The sequence below is a fragment of the Giraffa tippelskirchi genome, chromosome 13 (assembly GCF_054371585.1).
Source record: "Giraffa tippelskirchi isolate mGirTip1 chromosome 13, T2T-mGirTip1v1.2.pri, whole genome shotgun sequence".
Lineage (NCBI taxonomy): Eukaryota > Metazoa > Chordata > Mammalia > Artiodactyla > Giraffidae > Giraffa > Giraffa tippelskirchi.
The window spans coordinates 106,600,172-106,625,686 of NC_137287.1; the positions used below are offsets into that span (position 1 = coordinate 106,600,172).

The following is a 25,515-nucleotide window of genomic DNA, read 5'->3' on the forward strand; positions in this document are numbered from 1 at the left end:
TTGTCACCCTGCTTATTTAACTTATATGCAGAGTACATCATGAGAAACGCTGGGCTGGAGGAAGCACAAGCTGGAATCAAGATTGCTGGAAGAAATATCAATCACCTCAGATATGCAGATGACACCATCCTTATGGCAGAAAGTGAAGAAGAACTAAAGAGCCTTTTGATAAAAGTGAAAGAGGAAAGTGAAAAAGTTGGCTTAAAGCTGAACATTCAGAAAACTAAGATCATGGCATCCAGTCCCATCACTTCATGGCAGATAGATGGGGAAACAGTGGAAACAGTGGCTGACTTTATTTTTCTGGGCTCCAAAATCACTGCAGATGGTGATTGCAGCCATGAAATTAAAAGATGCTTACTCCTTGGAAGGAAAGTTATGACCAACCTAGACAGCATATTAAAAAGCAGAGACATTACTTTGCCAACAAAGGTCCGTCTAGTCAAGGCTATGGTTTTTCCAGTGGTCATGTATGAATGTGAGAGTTGGACTATAAAGAAAGCTGAGCATCGAAGAATTGATGCTTTTGAACTGTGGTGTTGGAGAAGACTCTTGAGAGTCCCTTGGACTGCAAGGAGATCCAACCAGTCCATCCTAAAGGAGATCAGTCCTGGGTGTTCATTGGAAGGACTGATGTTGAAACTCCAGTACTTTGGCCACCTGATGCGAAGAGCTGACTCATTGGAAAAGACCCTGATGCTGGGAAAGATTGAGGGCAGGAGGAGAAGGGGACGACAGAGGATGAGATGGCTGGGTGGCATCACCGACTCGATGGACATGGGTTTGGGTGGACTCCGGGAGTTGGTGATGGACAGGGAGGGCTGGTGTGCTGCGGTTCATGGGGTGGCAAAGTGTCAGACACGACTGAGTGACTGAACTGAACTGAACTGAACTGTACTAGCAAATTAATGAATTAAAAGATAACCTGAAAACTTTCCTACAACAAAAATCCAGTCTGCTGGTCAAAACATAGTTTTAACTTCTTAAAATTATATTTATTATTGAATGTACAATATGGGTCTGTGGTACATAGTCCAAAAGATATAAAAAGTAAGTGAAAAGAACGAATCTGTCCCTTTCTTGCTCCCCTCCTACCCAGTCTCTTCCCCAGAGGCAACTACCATTCAAATGTCTTGTGTATCCTTCCTGAGTTAATTGGTAATTTTGCAAGCATATACATCTATATTGTTTTAATAAAAAGTATTTTAAATGCAGAGCAGAGGTTAAAAGAAAACAGGAAGTCCCTAGATGCCAGAAATGAAAAGAGAACTGAAAAACAGTACGGGGAGCGCTTAAGATGCCTAAGGGGTTGCCCAGAAATTTAGAAGTTTAATGCTCATGTGGGCAGAGGAACTTCATCCCAGGGGAGGCAGAGAATCAGAACGGAGGCCCCCACAAAACACTGGGAACCTCAAAGAGCTGAATCTTTGGTGAAAAGCTGGGTCCCCCTGCAAAAATTCATCCACCCAGCATAGGGTGATATAAGGAAGCTTGTCTCTTTCGTCCAGTGGGAAATTGACTTCTCTCAAGACTCAGTCTGGGCCTGCACTTTGTATGGAGTTGGCTCTAAATTTACAATACCTGAATGATCCAGGAGACCGGGCAGAGAAATTAATGTAAATATTGTCCCTGAGCTACGAAAGTCAACATTGTCCTTGAAAGTAGGAGAATCAGGCCAGGATTTTATTCAGTACCAGACTGATCACTATACAATTTCCTCTTGCCCTTTATCCCTGAACATCCCGAGTCCTGCTGCTAATGCTGCAACTCCAAGACTCCCCTGCATTCAGGCTCAAAGGACAAGGACTTGTGTGGACTTGTGTGAATGGCGAGCTTGTCCACTCTAGCTGATCTTCATTTCTGCTTCTTGCTGAGCATGGACAGAATCTCTGTTGGTTTGATTAACATCCTCCCAGTAAGGGGACCACCTCCTTTGCTTTTCTGATCCAGATCCAAAGCAGGAATACTAGTGGATGAGAGAGGGATGTATGCATCAGCAGTCTGAATCTTGTCTTCATCTCACCGCCCTTCATTCAACATTGAGGGTGTTGAATGATCCTCCATTCAACACCACCTTTCCTGAAGCTAGGAGAACGGAGCTCACCTTCCCCAGGGAAGACAGAGTCTGAGCACACAGTGTGACCTTGGACCCCAGAAAAGAGCATCATACAATTCTCATCATACTGGAGGAAGAGAAGGTTCTTTGGAAAGACAAGAGGAGAACATTCTAGGCAGAAGGAGCAGTGTGTGAAAAGGCACGAGTCAGATGGCATGTGTGGGGAACTGAAAAACCCGTGGTATGAGCCTGGGAGAGATGAGGGGAGGCGAGGGGTCAGACCACACAGGGTCTTGGAAGAAGCTAGGCAGAAGCTTTTAGTCTCTGTGCTGAAGGCATAGCTGGGAAAAGTTTTGTTTTGTTTTGTTTTAATTTTTTGGCCACACCACAAAGCATGTAGGATCTTAGTTCCCCAACTAGGGATCAAACCTACATCTCCTGCATTGAAAGTGTGGAGTCTTAACCACTGGACCACCAGGGAATCCATGAAGCAGGGAAAAGTTTTAAGTGAGGAAAGGACAAGAATCTTGAACTGGGTCACAGGTATGTAAGGCACAGAACAGAGCCACGAGCCCCCAAGATAGAGAGTGACCCTCTAATTCAGCCTGTTGCCCCGGTTGTACTTGAGGAAGGTGGGGCTGATCACCAGGAGAGGAAGGGGAGGTGGCCAACCTGGGTCCCAGTCCACAGCAGCCCACAACCACATCTTCCCACCTGTCGAACCCCTACCTGGTCTTTTCTATCTTCCATTCTACTAGGGAACTGGACCACCTTCAGAAATCTAAGGAAGAATTAGGAAGTGGAGGGGTTTCAGCAGCCCCTGAGACCTGGGTAGGTCTGGCAGGTGCCCCTAGTAAGCCAGTAGAGGCCTCCTTGGAGGCCTCTCTGTCATCCACTGCAGTGCCTTTTCCTTACCTGCCATACTAAGAATGTCTGGGTTCCCAGACCACCACCTCCTCACTCAGAGCATCTGAAGTCCACGCGAGATCAAAGAGCTGCAGGAGCAGCAGCAGCACCTGCCTCCAAGAACCCTGGCCCCTGGCATTCCTGTGGGAGACGGAGCATCTTGTGGTTCGGTTCCCCAGCATCTCAATGCCCTGAACAGGAACCTGGTTCTTCCTGAGAAAGAAAGTAGAAACTGAAAGAACTCTGGGGGCAGGTCTGGCTGTCCAGTCCCCTGCTCTCTCCTCGAGGCCCACCTGGAGACCATGCTGGGTTGGTTGACGTTGTTGCTGAGACTGGCAGCCCGCAGGATCTTCGAGTTCCCCATCAGGGCACAAGTCCCACAGAAGAGATCAAAATGGCTCATTGAAGGTCGAGGAATCACCTTGAGCAGCTTCTTCCACACTCTGCCCAGCTCACTTGCTGCATTCAGGTCCTGAAAACAGCAGGAGGGAGGAGATGGGGGGCCGAGACCCAGGTATTGGCTCCTGGAGGAAGGGAAGCAGATCTGAGTGGGTGAGACCTCCATCGGGAGAACGGGAGTTGAAGCTGTGAAGATGGGAGGCACTCTAAGTCAGGGCCAAGGGCAGGGGTTTGGGACATAAAGTGGGAGGTGACCTGGGCCCGGGGAACGACGGGATGGGACGCCCCACTGTTGACCACTGACCGACCACGAGAGCACAGCACCAGGGAGCGTGGACTCTGCTGCTCCCATCAGGGACCCCCTCATCTTCTCATGGCCTGCATCAGACCCGTGCTCTCCAGCCATGTGGTGGCAGGCAGAGTAGTTGAGACTCCCAGATGGGCAGCCACATTGCCTGAATTTGAACCAAGGGCAGCTGCCATGCCGTGGTGCCACGTCCATCCATTTTTCCTGGGGTGCTGAGTCAGTCTTCCGATCCAGGCAGGGGGCCATCAGCCACAAGAGGAGCATCCAGAAGATGCACAGGACAAAAATCTGCCACCAGCGCCTCATGTCTGGCCCAGGTGATGGCTCCAGTGGCAGACAGCCAACTGGTTCCTCTACCTGGGACTGGGAAGGGTGAGGAACTGAGGTCATAGACAGCCCCCCAACTCTCTGTCCTGTGGGCCTCCGTGGTTCCCCAGACCTCCACACCACGCCTCCTCCCAAGCCCTCATCTCCCACTTCTCTGTCCATTTGCTTACCCCCAAAGGGCCCTCCAACTGGGCCTGGGATGGAAGGTGTAAGGGCAGAGAGGTAACATATGGTGTGTCCCCTATCCTTCCCACAGAAGGGAGGTTGAGCTCTCAGTGGGGTCCTCCGTGCCAAGGAGTATATTACAGATCTCATCACAAAGTACACATTGTGACCTCCCTCCTTCAGGCACAAAGCCACCACCCTATCCTGTCACATTCAAGCTGCCTGCATTGAGTGCAAGATCCACATAGACAGGGACTGACCTTTACATTTTAAAATATATGTATATATATACATATATATATTGCTTTGGCTGTCTCAGGTCTCAGTTGTGTCACACGGAACCTTTTATTATGGTGTGTGGGCTTCTCTCTAGTTGTGGCACGTGGGCTCCAGAGCACACAGGTTCAGTAATTGCGGCAAGCAGGCTTATTGCCCCCATGGCATGTGAGATCTTAGTTTCCCAGCCAGGGATCAAATCCACGTCCCCTGCACTGGAAGGTGGATCCTTAACCACTGGACTGTCAGGGAAGTCCCGTGATTACCTTTTTTACCTCTGAATCCCTAAGACTTAATCATTTAATAAATATTTATGGGATATAGGAACAGAGTGGACAGGGAACCTTAAGTACTATTTACGAGTGATGGCCCCTCTCCAATTGCATAACTTCGGCTCAGACCTCGCTTCTCTTCTCTAGACCCCCAAACCCGGCAGTCTGTGGCACCTTGACTTAGTTGTCTCAGAGGCCCGTCACCCCAGACAAGCCTGAGACTGAACTCATGTTGCTCCTTTTAAACCAAACCCTTCCCAAGACTTCTGTATCTCAGCAGGTGTTCCTCTACTCACCTCTTGCTGAAGCCAGAAACCCATATGCTATCCTTGACTTCTCTCTCTCCCATGATTTCCAAATCCATTTTTAGTCCTTTTGTTTCTGTCTCCAAACCACCTTCTTCATCTCCAGTGTCACTCTCTTAATTCAACCCTGGCCCATGGAAGATGTTAAAAAACAAAATGAAAACTGAGTTGTATTTAAGGCTTTTAATAAAGGGGGTGGGGTCAGAAATCATTTTACTTTTTCAAAAAATCAAAATGTTTTCTTCCATGGGATGAGAACAGGAAAACAGTTGTCATAACTAGTGAAAATCTGCAGTGGGTATTTTATAGCTTTAAAAAATTCACCAGGGGATTTTGCTAGCAGTCCAGTGGTTAAGACTCCAAGATTCCACTGCAAGGACTATGGGTTCGATCCTTGGTCAGAGTACTAGATCCCATATGCCAAGTACGGCAACCAAAAAAAAATTCACCAAAAAATTTGAGTAAGTTCTGTAGACTAATTGATGTGTTTGAACTGTGGTGTTGGAGAAGACTCTTGAGAGTCCCTTGGACTGCAAGAAGATTAAACCAGTCCATCCTAAAGGAAACCAGTCCTGAATATTCATTGGAAGGACTGATGCTGAAGCTGAAATTCCAATATTTTGGCCACCTGATGCAAAGAACTGACTCATTAGAAAAGACCCTGATGCTGGGGAAGATTGAAGGCAGGAGGAGAAGGGGACAACAGAGGATGAGATGGTTGGATGGCATCACCAACTTGAAGGATATGAGTTTGAGCAAGCTCTGAGATTTGGTGATGGACAGGGATGGATTTGGTGATGGACAGGGGTGGATTTGGTGATGACAGCCTGGAGTGGTGCAACCCATGGGGTCAAAAAGAGTTGGACACAACTGAGTGACTGAACTGACTGCAGACTAATCAATTGTGTCAATGTCAATTCCCTGGTTTGTATAATGTAAGATGATACCATCAAGAGAAACTGGGTGATGGGTACATGGGATCTCTTTTTACTATTTTTGTAATTTATTATGTGCCTATACCTATTTTAAAATAAAAAGGTTTTAAAAAATCATCTAGAAAAAGATGCATAGTAAGCTCTATTGGTGTTTCACTCACATGAACTAACATAATATTTTTGACTGTTGTAAAACACTCAAAAACTTACCACTTAAACCATTTTAAAGTGTACAATAAATCAATGACATTTAGGCATTCACACCATAACGCAACCATCACCACTACCTAATTCCAGAACGTACTCATCATCCCAAAAAGAAACCCCATACCCATTAAGCAATCATTCCCCATTCCTTTCTTCTCCAGCCCTAGCAAGATATAACCTGTTAAAAACATTAGCTTTGCTTTTGCATTTTAGCGATTTTATCAAGGCACAATTCACATGCCATAAAATTCACACATTTTAAGTGCATGATTCAATAAATGTATACAGCTGTACAAGCATCACCACAATCCAGTTTTAGGATATTTCCCTCAGAGATCCCCATTTGCATCTGCAGTCGATGCCACTCCTCATTCCAGACAACCACTAACCCACTTTCTCTAAAGATTTGCCTTCTTTATAAATGGAAGAATACAATATGCAGTTTCTCATATGTGACTTCTTTTCCTCAGCATAATATTTTTAAAGTTTATATTGTATCATGCACCAGGAGTTAACTCCTGCTGTTGAGTAGTATTCCACTGTGTGGATAGATCACATTGTGTTTATCCACTCACCAGCTAATGGACATTTGAATTGTTTCCACTTTTTGGCTATTATGAATAGTGCTCCTATGAACATTTGTTTACAAGTCTTTGCAGGAACATGCATTTTCGTTTCTCTTGGGTAGACAGCTAGGAACTGCTGGTTTATACGTGCATTTATATTTAAGTTAAGAAAAATCTTTCAAAGTATTTTCCAAAGTGGCAGCACCGTTTTACACTTATCACCAGCAATGTATGAAGGTTGCAATTTTTCCACATTCTCACTGACATTTGGTTTTGTCTGTCTTTTTGATTATGGCTATTCTAGTGAGTAGGAGATGGTATCTCATTATGGTCTTAATCTGCATTTTCCTAATGACTAATGATGCCTAGCATCTTTTCATGCACTTATTAGCTAGCCATTCATATGTCTTCTTTAGTGAATATCTATTCAAATCTTTTGCCCATTTTTAAATTAAGCTGTCATCTTACTATTTTTAAGAGTTCCTTATGTATTCTGGATATAAGTCCATTATCATACATAGTTTACAAACTTTCCCTAATAGTGTCTTTTGAAATGCAAAAGCTTTAATCATGGTGGAGTCCAATTTATTTTATGGATCCTGACTTTGTATCATGGATTTGCCTAACCCAGGATCGTGAAGGGTTAGGGGTGACTTTGGTTCAATGTAGGTTAATGGTCCAGTCACTGATTTGTTGTAAGTTATACTTAAACATCTTGAGCTAATAAAGCTTCTGCCCTTTACCAGTGGATCTCCATGTGGTTTGGAGAACACACTGACAATTCAGGAAGTTTACAGATTCGTCCCCTTTAACTTTCTGCATGCTCCGGACCTCACATTCAGCCAGGGATGACAGGATATCTAGAACACTCTCCAGTCTCTCCTGAGCATGTGTATAGGCTTGTACAAGTGGGCAGCCTTCCAGACCACCAGGGATTCGTGAAACCTTATTAAGACCCCACAGTAACTATCTTGTTTCCAGATCTGTTAAATTTCTGGCTAGCTTACTGGTCTGTTGCTTGTCCCAACCAGTATCATGACCTCAGGATTGCTGCACTGTTGATTTTCCTTGATTGTTTGCCACTAGATTGCTATTATTTTCAACAACATCCTTCAGCAAGTGTTTTCCAAACTCTGCTCCAAATCAAATCAGTGCCTTCCAAGGGCAAAGCTCCTAGTGCTCACAGGCATCCCCACTCTTGCAGGACTGCCACCACAAATCTGGAGTGGGGCAGGTGGGAACAGCTGCTGTCTAAAATGCACCATGAAACTCATTGATCTTACTGAGGTTTGATACTTTCTCTAGAATAAATGCGTCTCAATTTGATGTATCCCTTTGGTCAATTTCCAGAGTCCTAAGGTGATTGTTCTGACAATTTTGTACAGTTTCATTGCTTTAAAAAAATATTTATCTATTCATTTATTTGGCTGTGCCTGGTCTTAGTTGCAGCACATGGGATCTTTGAACTTTGTTGCACTTTGTTTAACTTCCTCTGACCAGGGATTGAACCCAGGCCCCATGAATTGGGAACCCAGAATCTTAGCCATTGGACCATCAGGAAAGTCCCAAATATACTTATTTCTTTTTAAAATAATTTTATTAATATTTATTTAGTTTTTGCTGTGCTGGGTCTTAGCTGCTGCTCAGGCTTTTCTCTAATTGTGGTGAGAGGGGCCTATTCTCTAGTTGTGGTGCACAGGCTTCTCATTGCTGTGTCTTCCCTTGTGGAGCATGAGCTCCAGAGTGCATGGGCTTCAGTAGTTGTGGCACGCGGGCTCATCAGTTGCGGTTCCTGGGCTCTAGAGCACAGGCTCAGTAGTTGTGGTGGCTGGGCTTAGTTACTCTGCAGCATGTGGGATCTTCCTAGCCCAGGGATCGAACCCGTGTCTCCTGCATCAGCAGGCAGATTCTTCACCACTGGACCACCAGGGAAACCCTCAAATATATTTATTTATTCAATGATTTAGGAAAAGTTCATTTATCAGTGTCTCATGTAAGGTGAAAGAAGGCTGTGACTGGGCAGAATGAACCAATGAAAGGGGCTGAAACCTTCCCCTTCTCTGGTCAGGCTTAGGCAGCATCTACATGTGACCAGTGATCCCCTGTTCCTGAAACCCAGTGTGCAGAGTGAGGCACTCCCGTACAGGATCCAACTGCTCCCATGGCCAGAGGACCTCACCTTGATGGGGAGGACTGGAAGCATTAAGGGGAAGCCTGATATTGTGAAGAGCAAAGTTTCCAGCTGGTCAGTATCTTGTTTTCCTGTGTCTTCTGTGTCATGGTCACCTAGAAGAACTCTATGAAGGGAAAGGACTACTTACTTCTAGAATTCCTAAAACAGAAAGTCTCTCCACTTCACTGTCCCTATTACAGTTCCCTGATTTTTCCTTCACAGTACAAGGCACATTCTCCTTTATTTAGGTAGTTAATTAATTACTTTATTATTTTTTCAAAAATTTTTTATTATGGTAAAATACACATAACATAAAATTTACCATTGTAAACATTTTCAGAGCACAGTTCAGTGGTTTATATAACATACCTCTATTTTGTTGTTGTTTACCTCTCCCTACTCCCCACTGAAAGCTCCTCAAGAGTAAGTATGAACCACATCTTTGTTACTCACCATGGTATTCCATAACAGGGGAGACAAGAAAAGCTTGAGAAATACATGTTGAAGGAGTGAAGAAGTGTGTTTAGTGGGGAACCCCACTGAGGAAGGAGGGCTTGGAAGTCAACCATGAATGGGCATAGAATGGACATATGGCAGAGAGGAGAGGATAATTTCTGTCAACATTGTTGGTGGGCATCCAACTGAGAATAGGCTTCTCTTGCACTTGGTGGTGGTAGCTAATGTGTGGGAAAGACCCAGGCTCTGGAGTCAGAAAAATAAGGCCTTGAACAGGCCTTTGCCCTATTAACTCCTCCTGCAACCTTGGGCAATGTCAGTCCAACTCTTGGCTTCCTCATCTACAAAATGGGGTTTGAAATAGCACCGACTTGCCAGGGCTGTTCTGATGTAGAATATGCTCAGTTGCTCAATCATGTCTCTTTGCGACCCCATGGACTGTAGCTCATAAGGCTCCTCTGTCCATGGGATTCTCCAGGCAAGAATACTGGAGTGGGTTGCCATTCCCTTCTCCAGGCTGATGTAGAATGGATAACAGTAATTGACATGTTTTCAGTTTTCAATTAATATCCATTAGTACTCTCCTTCTTCCCTTCCTAGCAGGCTGTAGCCTGCAGACAGAAAGGGGAACTCAGCTTCTCCTGAGTCGGACTGCCACAATGCACCCAGCTTGTGTCCCTTCTCCTTCTCCTGGAAGCCTTCCCTGACCCAATGAGTCAGTAATTTTCTTCTATGGACTCTCCACAGTTCCCTGAACCCTTCTTTCTGGTCTGTGTGTGTGTGTGTGTGTGTTAGTTGCTCATTTGTGTCTGACATTTTGCAAGTCCATGGATTGTAGCCCACCAGGCTCCTCAGTCCATGGAATTTTTCAGGTTAGAATATTGGAGTGGATAGCCATATCCTACTCCAGGGAATCTTCCCAACCCAGGGATTGAACCGGAATCTCCTGCAGTGGCAGATGGGTTCTTTACCACTAGGGCCACGTGGGAAGCCCAGAAGCTCAGGTCTAATGCTACTGAAATGATTTGAGCCAGGCACCTCCACTAGCCATGTTGAGGAAAAGCACTGAGAGGCTGTTTGGGTAGAATCAACCCCAAAGGCTCTTGCTCCCAGAGTACTTTGAGGTCCAGAAGAAATGGGTTGGAATCAGGCTCTGCCATTAATTCCTACCATCTAGGCCAAGTTGGGTTTCCCTGGTGGCTCAGATAGTAAAGAATCTGCCTTCAATGCAGGAGACCTGAGTTCGATCCCTGGGTTTGGAAGATCCCCTGGAGAAGGGAATGGCAACCCACTCTAGTATTCTTGCCTGGAGAATCCCATGGACAGAGGAGCCTGGCCGGCTATAGTCTATGGGATAGCAAAGAGTCAGACGCTATTGAGCAACTAACACACACACACACAAACACAGGGCAAGTTACTTAGCTTTTCCACTGCCACAGTTTATCCTTGAGAAAAATGGATATAAAAGTCACACCGACTTTACAGAGGTGATTCTCAAGCTGTAACTGCAGGAAATCGCCTGGGAGCCATTCCTAGAGTTTCTGACCAGCAGGTTTGTGTCAGGGCACAAGTCTGCATTCCTAACCAATTTCAGATGATAATGAGGCTGCCCATTGAGGACACTGTGAAAACCACTGTTCTAGGAGGTTCCAAGAGTCTGATGTAAAACTCGAGGTGCAGTTCCGGGCATAAGGCAAGCGAACGTTGCTATTACTGTCTCCATTCGGTGGAATTCTCTTCCAGGCACTCTGCTCCACATAAAACCTAACCCCTTACTTCCTCACCCCTCAACTACCCCGCAGGTGCCCGTTCCAGCCGCCAAAGGTAGAGGCAGCACAGGTGGGCGGGGCGGCCTGAGTGAGAACGCCGGCGAGGGGTGGGGCCAAGCGTGGGGATTGCTGCGCCTGCGTGCGGAAAGAGGGGGCGTGGCCCAAGCTCCAGGCCGGAAGCGGGAGGCTGCCGGGGCGGGCCCGCTGGCGTCCCCTTTCCGGCTGGTCCCCATGGAGGCGCTGGGGAAGCTGAAGCAGTTCGATGCCTATCCCAAGACTCTGGAGGACTTCCGGGTCAAGACCTGCGGGGGTGCCACGGGTAGGGCGTGGCGGGGTCGGGGTCGGGGTCGGGGTCGCGGGGAGTGGGGTGTCTTGGAGGTTGGCAGGGGCGCCTGGAACCTGTCCGGCCTGCCGGGGCAGAGGGAGAGGGACAGAGACCATTCTGACCCTCGCTCCCTGCCCTGCAGTGACCATTGTCAGTGGCCTTCTTATGCTACTATTGTTCCTGTCCGAGCTGCAGTATTATCTCACCACAGAGGTAAGGGGCGGGGCCTAGTAAGTGGGCGGGGCTTGGCGTTATAGTGGTAGGAGCTTATGGAATGGGGAAAGGGAGGCTTGAGGTGAAATCTTACTAAGGTAGTCCTGCCCCAGGTGCATCCTGAACTCTACGTGGACAAGTCACGGGGAGATAAACTGAAGATCAACATCAATGTGCTCTTTCCGCACATGCCTTGTGCCTGTGAGTACCTCACCATGGGTGGGAATGGCAAGCGCCAGGGTTCTCAGATAGGCTTCCAGGTTCACAGCTCCAGCCTTAGGTTCTGGACTGGACTCCAGGACAGCCTCCTTCCCCTAGTCCACTGCCACCCCAAAACAAGCTCAGCGTCCCCTTACTCTCCAAAACCCTTGCCCTTAGGACGGAGCTCCTTACCCTGACCTCCTGCTTCCAGATCTGAGCATCGATGCCATGGATGTGGCTGGGGAGCAGCAGCTGGATGTGGAACACAACCTGTTCAAAAAACGGCTTGATAAGGATGGCTTTCCCGTGAGCTCAGAGGCAGAGCGTCATGGTAACTTGGGGGGAAGAGGCCAGATCTCAAATCCCAGAGCTGGACATGCCCAAGCCCTACCTTCTGGCAAGTGGGCTATGACTGACCCAGTGACACGTGAAGCAACTAGGACCCAGAGGAGTCCAAGTGGCTTGCCAAGGGTCCCCCAGCCATTAAGAGTCAAGTTGGGCCGAAATCCTGGCTTCTAGCCTCTGTGTATTGAGGAGAGTACTCTACGTGGCTGTCATTCTCAGAGGTCCCCAATCCCTGCCTATTGTGGTTGAGTAACAGAAGTCAGAGGATGGGTCCTATGTGCTATTGCCTTGGCAGAACTCCTCTAGGTGGACTGAGGCTTCTTTGGTGGTCTGCTTCCCCGTCCCACAGACTGGCTTCAGCCCATAATGCTCTTCCCTCTTGGAATGCAGGATGGCTTAAGTTTAAATCTTTGTTTTTTGAATTAGATTGCCTGAGTTCAGATGTAGCTTTGTCTCTTGCTGTCTGTGCCCTCAGCTATTAAATGGTGATAAACAGTTGTACCTACCACATGGAATTTCAGGGTCAAATGAAGTAATACATGTATGATGCCTAGTTCAGAGTGTTGTTCACTTTAGCTTCCTTTCTTTTCTCTGTGTCCTCCCAGTACCTCCATTAACTCAATTTCCTTCCATAACACACCTTCCTGAAAGCTCTGATTTTTTCACACCTTAGAGATTGCTTAGTTGGTCAGCTTTATCGTTTGTTTGTTCAAATGTTGAACACCAGTAAAACCAATAGAATTTGCTATAGGATTGGATATGAAGTCAAGGTCGATTCCAAGGCTTTGGTCTGAGCGAGTGAATGATTTAATGACCAGAGAAGAGGAAGAGGATTTTTGTGTATGGGTGAGAGAGGTGAGGGAATATATATATCTCCACTACTGTGTAACAAGTAACCCCAAAAGTTAATGACTTAATTCAACAAACATTTGTTTTTGTCAGTTTCTGTGGATCAGGAATTTGGAAGCAGCTTGGTTGGGTTGTTCTGACCGTTGGAGTTCGCAACATGGAGGTCACTGGAAACTGAATAGAATAGTTTTGATACTGTTGGGGATGACAGTCTAATCAAAGAGCAGAAAAGGAAGTGGAGACATCAAGTATAGATGACCCTTCAGGAGTTTTGCTGTAAGAGAGATCAGAGAAGTGGGATGGGGACTGGAAGAGAATGCATGTGGGTTGGTGGGTTTGGTATTGAGATTAAGCCAGGTCCTGTTGCTTCTGTCTTTTTAGTGGAGATTGAAAGCCAGGTCATTAGCTAAGAGTGGAGAAGGGGGAAGGGCTTTTGGAAGCCTAAGGAGAGAGGAAAAGATATAAATTAGTCATCTCAGAGCATGGAAGAGTGAACTAATTAGTGCAAGGAAGTAGGATTGCCAGGCAGTCTTAAGGGAGGCACAGGAAGAAGTAGGCACGGAGAGCTGAACTCAGCTAGGAGTTGGGTTTTGCTGGACTTGTACGATGAAGGGAGAGAGGAACAAGTGACCTGTGCTTGTGTGCAAGAGAATGATTACAGCAGTGGACTAGAGAATTGTTTTTCCAGCTTTGTGGATATAGAATTGGAATATAGCCTCATGTAAATTCAAGGTATACAACATGATTTAACATACATATATATTGTAAGATGATTACTATAGTAGGGTAACAGCCATTACCTCACAGTTACCTTTTTTGTATATGAGGTGAGAACCTTTAAGATCTACTCTTAGCAACTTTCAAGTTTACAATATCGTTAAGTATAGTCCGCATGCTATATGTTAGATCCCCAGAATTTATTCATCTTGTAAGTGAAAGTCTGTGCCCTTTGACCAACATTTCCCCATTTTCCCTACCCCTGAACCCCTGGCAGCCAACAAGCTACTGTCTTTCTATGAATTGTTATTTTTAAATTCTATGTGTAAATGAGACCATAACAGTATCTGTCTTTCTCTGTCTGACTTATTTCACTTAGAATATCTTCAGGTTTATCCATGTTGTTGGAAATGGTAGGATATTCTTCTTTTTAATGGCTGAATAATATTCCAATATATACACATACAGAGCCTCCCAAGTGGCCCAGTGGTAAAAAATCCACCTGCCAGTGCAAGAGACACAAGAGACACAGGTTCGTTCCTTCAGTCAGAAAGATCCCCTGGAGGAGGAAATGGCAACCACTCCATTGTCCTTGCCTGGAAAATTCCATGGACAGAGGAGCCTGGTGGGCTACAGTCCACGGAGTCACAAAGAGTTGGACACGACTGAATGACTAAGCACACACACCCCCGTATACATATACATAATATATATTGGTTTGGCCAAAAAATTTGTTCAGAATATATAATATTCCAATATATTCCTATATATATATTGGAATATTACATATATATGCCATATGAAATATGTGTGTGTATGTGTGTATATATATATATATACACACATACACACACACAGAGACACACAAGTCACAGTTTCCTTATCTATTCATTTGTTGATTGACTCTTACATTGTTTTCATGTCTTGGTTCTTGTGGATAATGCTACAGTCAATATGGGACTACAGATATCTCTTCAAGATAGTGATTTCTTTCTTTTTTTTTTTTTGCATATACCCAGAAATGGGATTGCTGGGACATATGACAGTTCTATTTTTAATTTTTTGAAGGACTTCCATATTGTTTTCCATAATGGCTGTACCAATTTACACTTCCACTAACAGTGCACAAGGGTTCCCTTTTCTCTGCTTTGTCGACAATACTTATTTTATTTTTTGTTTTTACCAATAATAGCCATTCTAACAGATGTGAGGTGTTATCTAGTGGTTTTGATTTGCATTTCCCTGATGATGAGTAACATTGAGCACCTCTTCGTGTCCCTGTTGACCATCTGTATGTCTTCTTTTGAAAAATGTTTATTCAACTCCTTTGCCCATTTTTAATTGGACAAATTGGGTTTTTTGCTATTGAGTTATATCAGTTCCTCAAATGTTTTTGATATTAACCCCTTATCAGAGATATCTTTTGTAAATATTCCATTTGTTCCACAGGTTGCCCTTTCATTTTGTTAATGGTTTCTTTGCTGTGCAGAAGCTATTTCTTTTGATGTAGTAGCACTTATTTCTTTTTGCTTTTGTTGCCTGTGCTTTTGGTGTTGTATCCAAAAAATCATTGCCTAGACCAGTATCAAGTTCATTCCCTATGTTTTCTTCCTAGGAGTTTTGCAGTATCAGGTCTTAAACATTTAAGTCTTTAATCCATTTTGAGTTAACTTTTGCGAGTGGTGTAAAATAGGAGTGTGATTTCCTTCTTTTGCATGTGAATATCTGGTTTTTTCAGCACCATTTAATAAAGAGACGGTTCATTACCCATTTGAACCATAGAATTTAAATAAAAAGGGAAGTGAGGGTATGAAGGGGTGATAGTGGTATCAAAGAATCGGTGGGTTCTGGGTACCAGAGAGAGTGGGCTGGGAAAAAGAGGATAAGATCTAAGATTAGGATATATGAAATTGAATTTTGGAAGGTTTGCGACCACTGGTAATAACTGAGTATGGAAATGGCTGGTTGAGGATGGTTGACAAAAATAAAAATGTTATTGGAGGACTAGAAGTCAGGGTTCTGAATATTGAAACCACCGGTTACAGTGAGGTAGTTAAAGGCAGGGAGCCAGGTGCAGAGGGAGCAGTCTGAGAGCAAGCACTAGGGCGAGGGGGTTAAGGACTTACACTTTGGATTCAGAGCTGAAATCTGCCACTTACAGTGTTTCATTGGGTGAAATCACTTTTCATCTCTGAACATCAGCACCTTCTCATTACTATGGGGGTAGTAACCTCCACCTTCACAAAGTCATGTGGGCTTGAAAAGAGACTGTGTAAAGTACAGCAACCTGTACTCAGCTAATCTTTAGTATTCATTGTTATTGTTTATTGCTATTACGTTTTATCGGAGAAGGCAATGGCACCCCACTCCAGTACTCTTGCCTGGAAAATCCCATGGACGGAGGAGCCTGGTAGGCTACAGTCCATGGGGTCGCTAAGAGTCGGACACGACTGAGCGACTTCACTTTCACTTTTCACTCTCATGCATTGGAGAAGGAAATGGCAACCCACTCCAGTATTCTTGCCTGGAGAATCCCAGGGACGGCGGAGCCTGGTGAGCTGCCGTCTATGGGGTCGCGCAGAGTCGGACACGACTGAAGCGACTTAGCATGGCATAGCATAGCATATTACGTTTTATTAAAAGAAATACCAAATGTGTGGAAATGCTTAGTGCCTGACACATAGTATGCACTGTGTAAATATTAGGTGTTACAATGTTTATTATTCCTAAGCCACAGGCCAGAAGGCCCATGCAAGGGTTGTGCTGTGCTTAGTCACTTAGCCGTGTCCGACTCTTTGTCACCCCGTGGACTGTAGCCCTCTAGGCTCCTCTGTCCATGTGGATTCTCCAGGCAATAATACTGAAGTGGGTTGCCGTGCCCTCCTCCAGGGGATCTTCCTAACCCAGGGGTCAAACCCAGGTCTCCCTCATTGCTGGTGGATTCTTGATCGTCTGAGCCACCAGGGAAGCCCATGCGAGGGTTAGGGGTACGGATTTCACTGCTCCTGCCCCTGGCTCATGGCCCTGCCTCTGCCCTTCCCTTAGAGCTCGGGAAAGTCGAGGTGAAGGTGTTTGACCCTGATTCCCTGGACCCTAATCGCTGTGAGAGCTGCTATGGTGCTGAGACGGAAGATATCAAGTGAGCCAGGGTCAGGGGGTCAGGCTGGGGGGTGGGGAGCAGGGCTCCCATCAGGTGCTTTTTGTCAGTCATCCCTGGCCTCTGTTGGGTCGTGTGTATGTGGGGGGGTGTTGGCCAAGAATTTAGACGGGATGAGCTGTGTGCCTTGGTCACTGATCCCAGGTCAGGTGTCAGGCTCTGTGGCCAGGCCCTTCCTGGGGGCTGCAGAGCTGGGAACAAGGTCAAAGTGGTCCTTGTTCTGGCTCAGTGGTAGTTTCTGGAGTCCAGCTGCCTGGGTGCCACCTATGTGTCCTTGGGCCAAACTACATAACCCTTGTGAAGGGGGTGAAAAGGACACCTTTCTCATAAGACTCACCTAGGGAATAAATGTATTCTCTATGTACAGCACTGAGATTGGAAGGCCCAGCCCAAGTTCTTAAACCTTCCTCATATGGCAACTGCTGTTTTGTTTCTCAGGCCCTGACCCCTGAGAGACCCCTGACTCAGCAGATCTAGGGTAGGGCCTGGGAATATGTATTTACAATCTTTTTTTTAATTTAGGTAAAATATACGTGACGTGAAATTTATCATTTTGACTGTTTTCACATGTGCCATCTGGTAGTATTAACTACATGCATAGCCCCATGTGACCATCACCATGATCCAGTCTAAAACTTTTCATCACCCCAAACAGAATGGGAGTATGTATGTTTTAACAGCCCTGCTGCCGCTGAGGAAACATACCTGGAGGACACTGGATGATCAAGGATGAGGCTGGGGGCGGCTTTGTTAGTGGGCGGCACTGCCTTGTTTCCCAAGGCACCAGCACTCTTTGGGTGCCTCTCTGACGCTCCCCCGCACCTTCCCTCCTCAGGTGCTGTAACTCCTGTGAGGACGTGCGAGAGGCCTATCGCCGTCGAGGCTGGGCCTTCAAGAACCCGGACACCATTGAGCAGTGCCGGCGGGAGGGCTTCAGCCAGAAGATGCAGGAGCAGAAGAACGAAGGCTGCCAGGTGTACGGCTTCCTGGAGGTCAACAAGGTACAGGAGGGGCCGAGGCGGGACAGGCCAGCTGGGCTGTGGGTTGGCCCCAGTCCACTGTGACTCGAGGGCACACTTGCCCTCAGGGGACAAAGGACAAAGGGAAAGGAGGAAGCGGCTGGAGGATGAGAGTGCATCTCCCCCCAGGTGGCCGGAAACTTCCACTTTGCCCCCGGGAAGAGCTTCCAGCAGTCCCACGTGCACGGTAAGCAACCCAGATCAGCCGGGACGCCTGGCGAGTTGGAGGGCCCCTTCCCCTGCCTGATGCTCTTTTGTCTTTGGCCCAGAGCAGACCCTCGTTTCAGGGCAGCAGTTTGGCAAACAGTTAAGAGCACACATCAAGGAGCCAGACTATCTGGCTTCAGATTTCAGTTTTAGACCTTCCAGGCTGTCTGCAACTTTGACAAAGCTCCTTCACTTTTTGAGCTTCAGTTTCCTCCTTTCTATAAAGTGGTAATGATAGTACTTATCTCCTATGGTGTTTGGGCAGGTTAAAGATGATAACAGGGAACCTGGCGTGTGGTAGGTACTTGTTTAAGTGGCAGCCCCCAATGTCAAGTAACCCATGTGCGAGACTTCGACGGAAGCAGAGCTGGTTTGGAACCCAGGCTCTGCCTCTCAGGCTGTGTTGAATTGGGACATAGTGAGCCCTACTCGGTTTCTTCTTGTGTAAAACGGGCCTGAAATAGTACGTGCCTTACAGTGTTGTTCACAAGGACGAATACATGAGATCTATTCTCATTCCTTTTTTCATTCATACATTCACTAGATACTTACTAATCACCTATTGTGATTGTCTAGTCATGTGCTAGTCTAGGTGCTAAGGATACAGCAGCGATCAAAACAAAGTCCCTGCCCTCAGAACATTCTAGTAAAGAAAGAGACAGTCAACAGGTACATATAAAGATATGGTTTATCAAGAATGTATTTAAGTAACTCAAACCCAAAAAAGGCAGGATAAGAATGACTGAAGTGAGAGGCTTGGGTGAGATGGTATGTGTGTGTGCTGTTCCATGGAGGCTGTCAGGGAAGACTGATGGGTAACATCTGAGTGAAGATCTGAAGTGAGTACAGGACCCGGCCATGTGGATGACTGTGGGGAGGTGTTTCAAGCAGAGAGAATAGCAAATGCAAATCCCTAAGGCAGGAATGTGCTTGGTGAACTCAGGGTGCAAGGAGGAAGTTAGGGTGACTGGAGCACAGTGAGCTGAGCTGTATGGTTAGGAAACAAGGTGAGGGAGGTAACAGGGCCCTGTCATGTAGGGCCTGGAAGGGCATTGTAGGGACTTGGGCTTTTACTTTGCCTGAGATGGGAGGGTGTTGTAGGGCTCTGAAGAAGTGGCACGTATCTGACTTGACTTTGACTTAACTGTGATAGGCAGCATTCTGCTTCGTGGAGGAGACTGGGGGGTTGTGGGTGAGGGGACAGAGTGTGGGAGGACAGGGGCAAGAGAGGCCAGTTAGGAGGCTGCTGCAGTGATCAGTTGAGGCACCAGATGATGGGGGCTGGGCCGGAGTGAGGGTAGAGGTGGTGAGAAGTGACCGTGGATATTTCAAAGGTAGAGCTGAGAGGGGTTGCCGACAGATGTGAAGGTGAAGAAAAGAGGAGTCAAGATGACTCTGTAGGATGAAGTTAGTATTTAGTGAGAAGGGAAGGCTTAGAGGAACAGGTTTAGACGGTTGGAGTCAGAACATAAAGCCGCCTTTAACATGTTCAGACCAATGGGATGTCAAGTAAGCAATTGGCCACTCCAAGTCTGGAGTTCAGGAGAGAGGTCAGGCCTAGAGATACACATGTTAGAGTCATCTGTGTATTTAAAACCATGAGACTGGATGAATCACCTTTCAGGTGGGGGTGAGGGTAGATGGAGGAGAGTTCAGGGGTCTAAGCGCCAGGCCCCCGAAATTAGAGGACAGAAGGAAGCAGCGGCGGAGACACTGGGGAGATGAGAGTGTGACCCAGAGAGTGATATCCTGAAAGCTAAGGGACGGATGTGTTTCCAGAACTGTGTCAGGTGCTTCTGGACGTCAAGTAGAACGACCATGGGTTCTACTGTGAATATGGCAGGAGTCATTGTGACCTTAACAGAGTAGTTTGGGCCAGGAAGCACCACTGAGTGGTTCAGGAGGGCGCGGGAGAGGAGTTGGAAGCGGTGAACAGAGGCAGATCTTGTGGGGCTTGCTCTCAAGGGGAGGGGGAGAGGGGCCTGTCGCTGGAGAGAACAGAAATCAAGGGGGAGTTTTGTAAGATGTGTGGTGTAACCATGTGTCAATATGCTGTCGGAAATTGCCTAGTGGAGAGAACAGAAGTGATGCTCTGTAGATGAGAGGGACATTTGCTGGAGTGAAGTCCTTGAGAAGGAAAAGGAAGACAATGTAGTGCCTTAGAGGTGTAGAAAGTCCCAACTTGGCAACAGGAGGGAAGGCTGACCTGCATAGGTACAGGTAGGTTGGCAGCAGAGTGACATGGAAATCATCAGGAGTTGTGACAGGGCCATCGTCTAAGAGAGTGTGACAGCAAGTGGCCAAAACTCTAGAGCGCCGATATGAGAGGACTGACCGGCAGTTCTGTGTAGGTCTCCAGGCGATTTAAACAAATGGGGATGGAAGGTGGTGTAGTGCCGTGAGCTGCAGACCTGAGATTTTTAGGAAAAATCAAGGGAAATGAAGTGATCTAGAAATGGCATCAAGGAGCACGGAGGGCCTCTGTTAAGGCCAGGAAGGAGGACAGGTGTGGAAGAGAAGTAGTCACTGCTTGGGGGCTGCAAGGGCAAGCTGGGCTGTGGCCAGAGTGTGAGGGGGAGAGAGGTGTGGAGGTTGGAGATGTCGGTGTTTTGCTGATGAGTAACAGAGCGTGTGGAAGGACCTAGAAGGGATGGGAGTCAGGATTGTACTCGGGAACATACAGAGCCACATGGTGGTAAGAGTCCAGGGGACAAGAGATGACCCGGCAGTCCTGAGCTGCCTGGTAACAAAGGACAGAAGTAACGGGCTCAGTGAAGATGGCCCTGCTGGTCTTCAAGGCAGTCTGCGAGGATGTGCCTGAACACTGGGGCAGGCAGCTGCAACTGGAGGGGCCAGGGAAGGTGGTCTCACTGGGATTGTAGGAAGACAATCAATGTGGTTCTGTGGGCACAGGGCCTGCGGGCACTCAGTGAGAGGCGACCCATTTCTGCTTCTCCCTCTGGCTGTTGTCAGAGCAGGGAGCCCAGGGCAAAGGGTCCCCCATACCCTCGAGGGATATTCCAAACACAGAGCTACAGCTGCCCAAGGCCAGAGGCTGAACTGAAGGCCTGGAAGCTAGTTTCTGACATCGTGTTGATTTGGGGGAGGAGAGGGGAAGATTGTAAAGTTTATCTTAGATCCTACCTGGTCTTCAAGATAGCCCTGTGCAGAGAACACCAAGGCTCAGAGAGAACAGGTGACCTGCCCAAGGTCACACAGCTAGGAAAGTGACCCTCTGAATTCTAGGTCTTTTGTTCTTCCTAGGCTACCATAGTTCTGCCCCAAGCCCCCTTGCACTCTTCTCTGGCCAGAGGAGGGGACCGGGAGGAGGCCTGTTAGCTGAGTCCAGACCCCGCTACTGAGACAGGAATATCTGCTGCCCCCTTCTACCACGTGCCCTGCTCTGTAGTTCTCGCTGTGAAGCTTTGAATCTTTTTTCTCTTCCTCCCTTCTCTCTCCTTCTCTCCCCCATGCTGCAGTACACGCTGTGGAGAGTAAGTGGCCCTACCCCCAGGGAAGCCAAGCCTCCATTTCTGGAGCAGCCTGCCCTCCCAAGAAGGGGGGTGGGTGTGGGTGGACCTGGGAGGGGGGCCTTCTCTGGCCTGACGGCTGGGTGACTCTAGCAGGCGGTGGGTGTATCCATTAGCTGGAGTTCCTTGTAGCAGGAGGGATCAGGGTTCGAGGGCAGGAGGAACTTGTTCTGGAACAGGGGGTGTAGGGTGCCTGCTGGGTTCCCTTTGGTGGCTTGAGGGTGGGGGCAGAGGAGGCCAGGAAAGAACTTAGACGACATTCTTAAGTCCCACCTTGCTTTGGGGTTCAGTAACTGGCCCATTGGCTCTAGTTCCTGAAAGACCTGAGTCAATGGGCTTTATCTCCTGAGCTGCAGGGCCTTGGGCCTTGGTGAGAGCAAAGGCCTGGAGTGGTGCCCATGAAGGGCTCCCTGCATATGCCCTGTAGAGGGCATGAACTCTCACCTCGCATGCAGGCCCGCAGCGGGCCCTCTGGCTGCCCTCAAGCAGGGCCGGGTTGGTGAGTGAATGAGGGGTGGAAGACGAGCCAGGCAGGTCACGGTCCAGCAGGAGGAGTGGGGAGGCCCGGGTAAGGGTCTGGAGAGCTTGCTCCCCTGCTGACACCTTCTCCCTTCTCTCCTAGTCCACGACCTGCAGAGCTTCGGCCTTGACAACGTATGTACCAGGTGGAAACCATGGAGGGCGGATGGAGGTGGAGGCCTAGTTGCTGTCTTCATTCTCTGTAGAGACATCCTGGGATGGGGGAGCAGATACAGAAAAATAAACCATGTTCTGACAGGGGTGCAGTGTGAGGATCACTGGTGTGACTTTTGAACTGAGGTCTGCATAGGCTGGAGATGGGGGATGGGCTTGGACAAGAGCATTCAGGCAGAGGGAGCCTGGAGTGAGGTCAGGAGTGTTGGGGCATTTCTGAGGAAAAACAGGGCTGTGTGGTTGGTTGAGGATGAGCCTGGAGGGTTGACAGGCCGTGTGCCGTTCAGGGGAGTCTGGTCTCTTTCCGGAGCGGTGGGAGACTGTTGGCTTACTTCAAGCAGGGTCATAATGGAATCAGATTTGCATAGTTTTTACAAGATCCCTCTAGTGGCTGTTTGACTCGACAGGAGCAGAACAGGCCAGGGAGCTGGGAGATCTAGGGCCCCTCCAGCCTAGGCCTCTGGGCAAAGCCAGTACCGGCCATCAAGGGCCCGTGCTGATTGTCTCATGTGTGGGTGCAGCCAGAACCTCAACCTCTGCAGCCCCATGAGCCCCTAGACCCTGAGGAAGGAATTCCTAGGTTGGGGTTGGGGTGCCTGTCTCAGGCAGGTTCTCGAAGGGAAAACCCATCTCCGCATACCCACTCCCCAGACCCAGGTGCCCCTGTGTGAAAAGCCTTTGAGAGGGTGGGGCCTGTCGGAGCCTCCAGTGCTCGGAGGCCCAGGCGCTGGTGTTGCTTGCAGATCAACATGACCCACTACATCCGGCACCTGTCATTTGGGGAGGACTACCCGGGCATTGTGAACCCCCTGGACCACACCAACGTTACGGCACCCCAAGGTACCAGCCCGGGAGGTAGCGCCCAGCGGCCCAAGCCCTGCTCGCACCCACGCCCAGTGCCCTCTTCTCCCCACAGCCTCCATGATGTTTCAGTACTTTGTGAAGGTGGTGCCCACGGTGTACATGAAGGTAGACGGAGAGGTGAGTCCGAGGGGGCCCAGACTTCAGGGCACCCTCTGGTACCAAGCCCGGGAATTCCTTCAACCTGGGATGTGAAGCTTACTCTTACCCCATATGATGGGTGACAGGCTGAGGCTCAGAGGGGGCTGGGTGATTTGCCCCATAGCTAGAGCTCAGGCCCCAGGCTGTCAGATTTCAGAGGACTTTTTCTACTTGCCATCCACTCCTCCCATGTACACTCTCTGCCTCTCTGTCCCCCACGGTCTCCCCTTGGCCAGGAACTAGCCAGGCTGACCCTTCCATGCCCTTCCCTCCTATCTCTCCTGTGGCCTGTGGAGCAGCGTCTCTGCAGACGGGTAGAATGTGTGAGGACTGAGTGGAGAAGATGCCAGGCCTAGCATTGCCTGGGGTTCATGGCGCAGCCTTGAAGAGTTGCTGTTCTCCCCCACTGAGAGGGTCCACCATATGGAGCTGGGATTGGTAACCCGTAAAGAGCTGGTGCCTGGAGGGAAAGCGGGGATGGTCAGGCTGCGAGAGGGCATTGAGGTGGTCCCTGGGCCTTGCAGTGTTTGATTCCAGCACGGGGCATCGCTTTCTCCTCCACACAGTCAAGGCGCTGCCAAACCAGGGGCAGGAGCAGGGGGTAGGACTGTGGGGTTGGGAGCCATGTCACAGACCTGGCCCTGGCCCAGTCTCCCCTCCTGTGCCAGGTGCTGAGGACAAATCAGTTCTCTGTGACCAGACATGAGAAGGTCGCCAACGGGCTGATGGGCGATCAGGGGCTTCCCGGAGTCTTCGTGCTGTACGAGCTCTCGCCCATGATGGTGAAGCTGACAGAGAAGCACAGGTGAGGGCCGGGGAAGGGAGGGGCCTGGGCCTGCAGGGAGCAGGGTGCCTGCTGACCTTCCCTGCCTTTCTGCCAGGTCCTTCACACACTTCCTGACGGGCGTGTGCGCCATCATCGGGGGCATGTTCACAGGTCAGAAGCTCTGGGGTGTCTGTCTGGGGTTGAGGGCGTGGTGGGGAGTAGAAAGCTTGACACCCCCTCCCCCCAATTGGGTTTTGGTTGAGGGAGGAGGGGCACTTCAAGGGCCAGAAGGAGATGCTGACCTGGCCAGTCAGGTGACAAGGCCCGGAGGTCAAACCAAGGGCCCACCTGGGCCAGTGCCAGCCTTGGTCTCTCTCCCCAGTGGCCGGACTCATCGACTCGCTCATCTACCACTCAGCTCGAGCCATCCAGAAGAAAATTGATCTAGGGAAGACAACATAGTTGTCTGTCTCCCCACCCCTTCCCTCTTTCTCCTGTTTCTCTTTGACTTTGTGGTCATTTTCCCAGCCTCTTCTTACCCTACTCCCTCACCTCATGCCACCCCCACTCAAAGAGGCGGTTGCAGCTCCAGGTTGTTGGTGAATCTATTGACTGTGATATACTCGCTGGTCTCCGTGTGGTTCTTGGGTCTCGCTGGAGTGTGGGAACAACTCCTCATTGCAGCCACTTACTGAAGGCAGTCAGGACTAGCAGATCAGAGCAGGTGGCTCTGGGGGCCCCAAGTGGACATCCCCGGCTTAATAGGACTTTATTCAAACTAGACTGATGTCCACCCCACAACCCTGTCGTCAGTCCTCCCACTGTGGTCTTCGGGCCTTTTGGGTTCAGCCCCAGGGCTAAGATGGAACTTTCCATCTTAGCTTTCCATCCAGCTTCCTCTAGTCACCGCAGCTCCCAGGCTTGTGAGTTTCTGACTCTGCTGGTTATGGGCCCTGTGTGTGGGTTGGGGCTTGTCGCCCGCAGTGGTGGCTAAAACTGGGGCCCCTCCCTGCCACCCTGGGCTCAATCACCTGATCCTGTCCTGCTTACTGACCCTGCTCTGTGCCAAGCCCCTCCTAGCTCCTGGTGTCCAGGGTGGGTCCAGCCAGGTCCTTTGCAATTTTCTGGGTGGACACAGAACTGAAAAACGGGGAGGGAAGGTAGTGGTGCTAACAGGGCTAGCATTAGACCTCGGCTCTGGACCGCGTCAGGGCTTTCTATTAGAGCCCTTCAGATGTGTGGGGAACCACCGTAAGACCTCACTACTGCACAGCCCGGGGAACCAGGGATTTTAAAAGCTGGTCAGTTCAGCTGATCATTTCTCGGGGAGTTTCAGTATAAGACAGTAGGGGGGAGAAGCAAACTAGAGCAA

The 25,515-nt window shown here is 48.6% G+C and overlaps 2 protein-coding genes across 6 annotated transcripts; one reads left to right on the top strand and one right to left on the bottom strand.

The window, feature by feature from the left end:
- Positions 1 to 1,662: 1,662 nt before the first annotated feature.
- LOC145533166 (uncharacterized) lies at positions 1,663 to 12,257 on the bottom strand. 3 transcript variants are annotated; one of them, XM_081560014.1, is made up of 7 exons: positions 12,051 to 12,257; positions 5,005 to 5,140; positions 3,666 to 4,031; positions 3,256 to 3,434; positions 2,972 to 3,103; positions 2,786 to 2,837; positions 1,663 to 1,966 (listed from the first exon to the last, which is right to left on the bottom strand). In XM_081560014.1, the coding sequence occupies exons 2-5, from the start codon at positions 5,026 to 5,028 to the stop codon at positions 2,980 to 2,982; spliced, it is 693 nt and encodes a 230-aa protein (XP_081416140.1). In that variant the 5' UTR covers positions 5,029 to 5,140; positions 12,051 to 12,257; the 3' UTR covers positions 1,663 to 1,966; positions 2,786 to 2,837; positions 2,972 to 2,979. The 3 variants fall into 3 exon arrangements, with proteins under 3 accessions (XP_081416140.1, XP_081416139.1, XP_081416141.1); XM_081560013.1 differs by having other exon boundaries at positions 2,972 to 3,175; XM_081560015.1 differs by lacking the exons at positions 5,005 to 5,140; positions 12,051 to 12,257 and adding an exon at positions 4,166 to 4,269 and having other exon boundaries at positions 2,972 to 3,175.
- Positions 11,312 to 24,765, top strand: ERGIC3 (ERGIC and golgi 3). Of its 3 annotated transcripts, XM_081560005.1 has the most exons (14): positions 11,312 to 11,438; positions 11,587 to 11,657; positions 11,771 to 11,858; positions 12,070 to 12,189; positions 16,815 to 16,908; positions 17,762 to 17,927; positions 18,075 to 18,132; positions 21,632 to 21,646; positions 22,305 to 22,336; positions 23,119 to 23,215; positions 23,292 to 23,356; positions 24,046 to 24,182; positions 24,259 to 24,314; positions 24,526 to 24,765. In XM_081560005.1, the coding sequence occupies exons 1-14, from the start codon at positions 11,351 to 11,353 to the stop codon at positions 24,603 to 24,605; spliced, it is 1,167 nt and encodes a 388-aa protein (XP_081416131.1). In that variant the 5' UTR covers positions 11,312 to 11,350; the 3' UTR covers positions 24,606 to 24,765. The 3 variants fall into 3 exon arrangements, with proteins under 3 accessions (XP_081416131.1, XP_081416132.1, XP_081416130.1); XM_081560006.1 differs by lacking the exon at positions 21,632 to 21,646 and having other exon boundaries at positions 12,036 to 12,189; XM_081560004.1 differs by lacking the exon at positions 21,632 to 21,646.
- Positions 24,766 to 25,515: the final 750 nt, after the last annotated feature.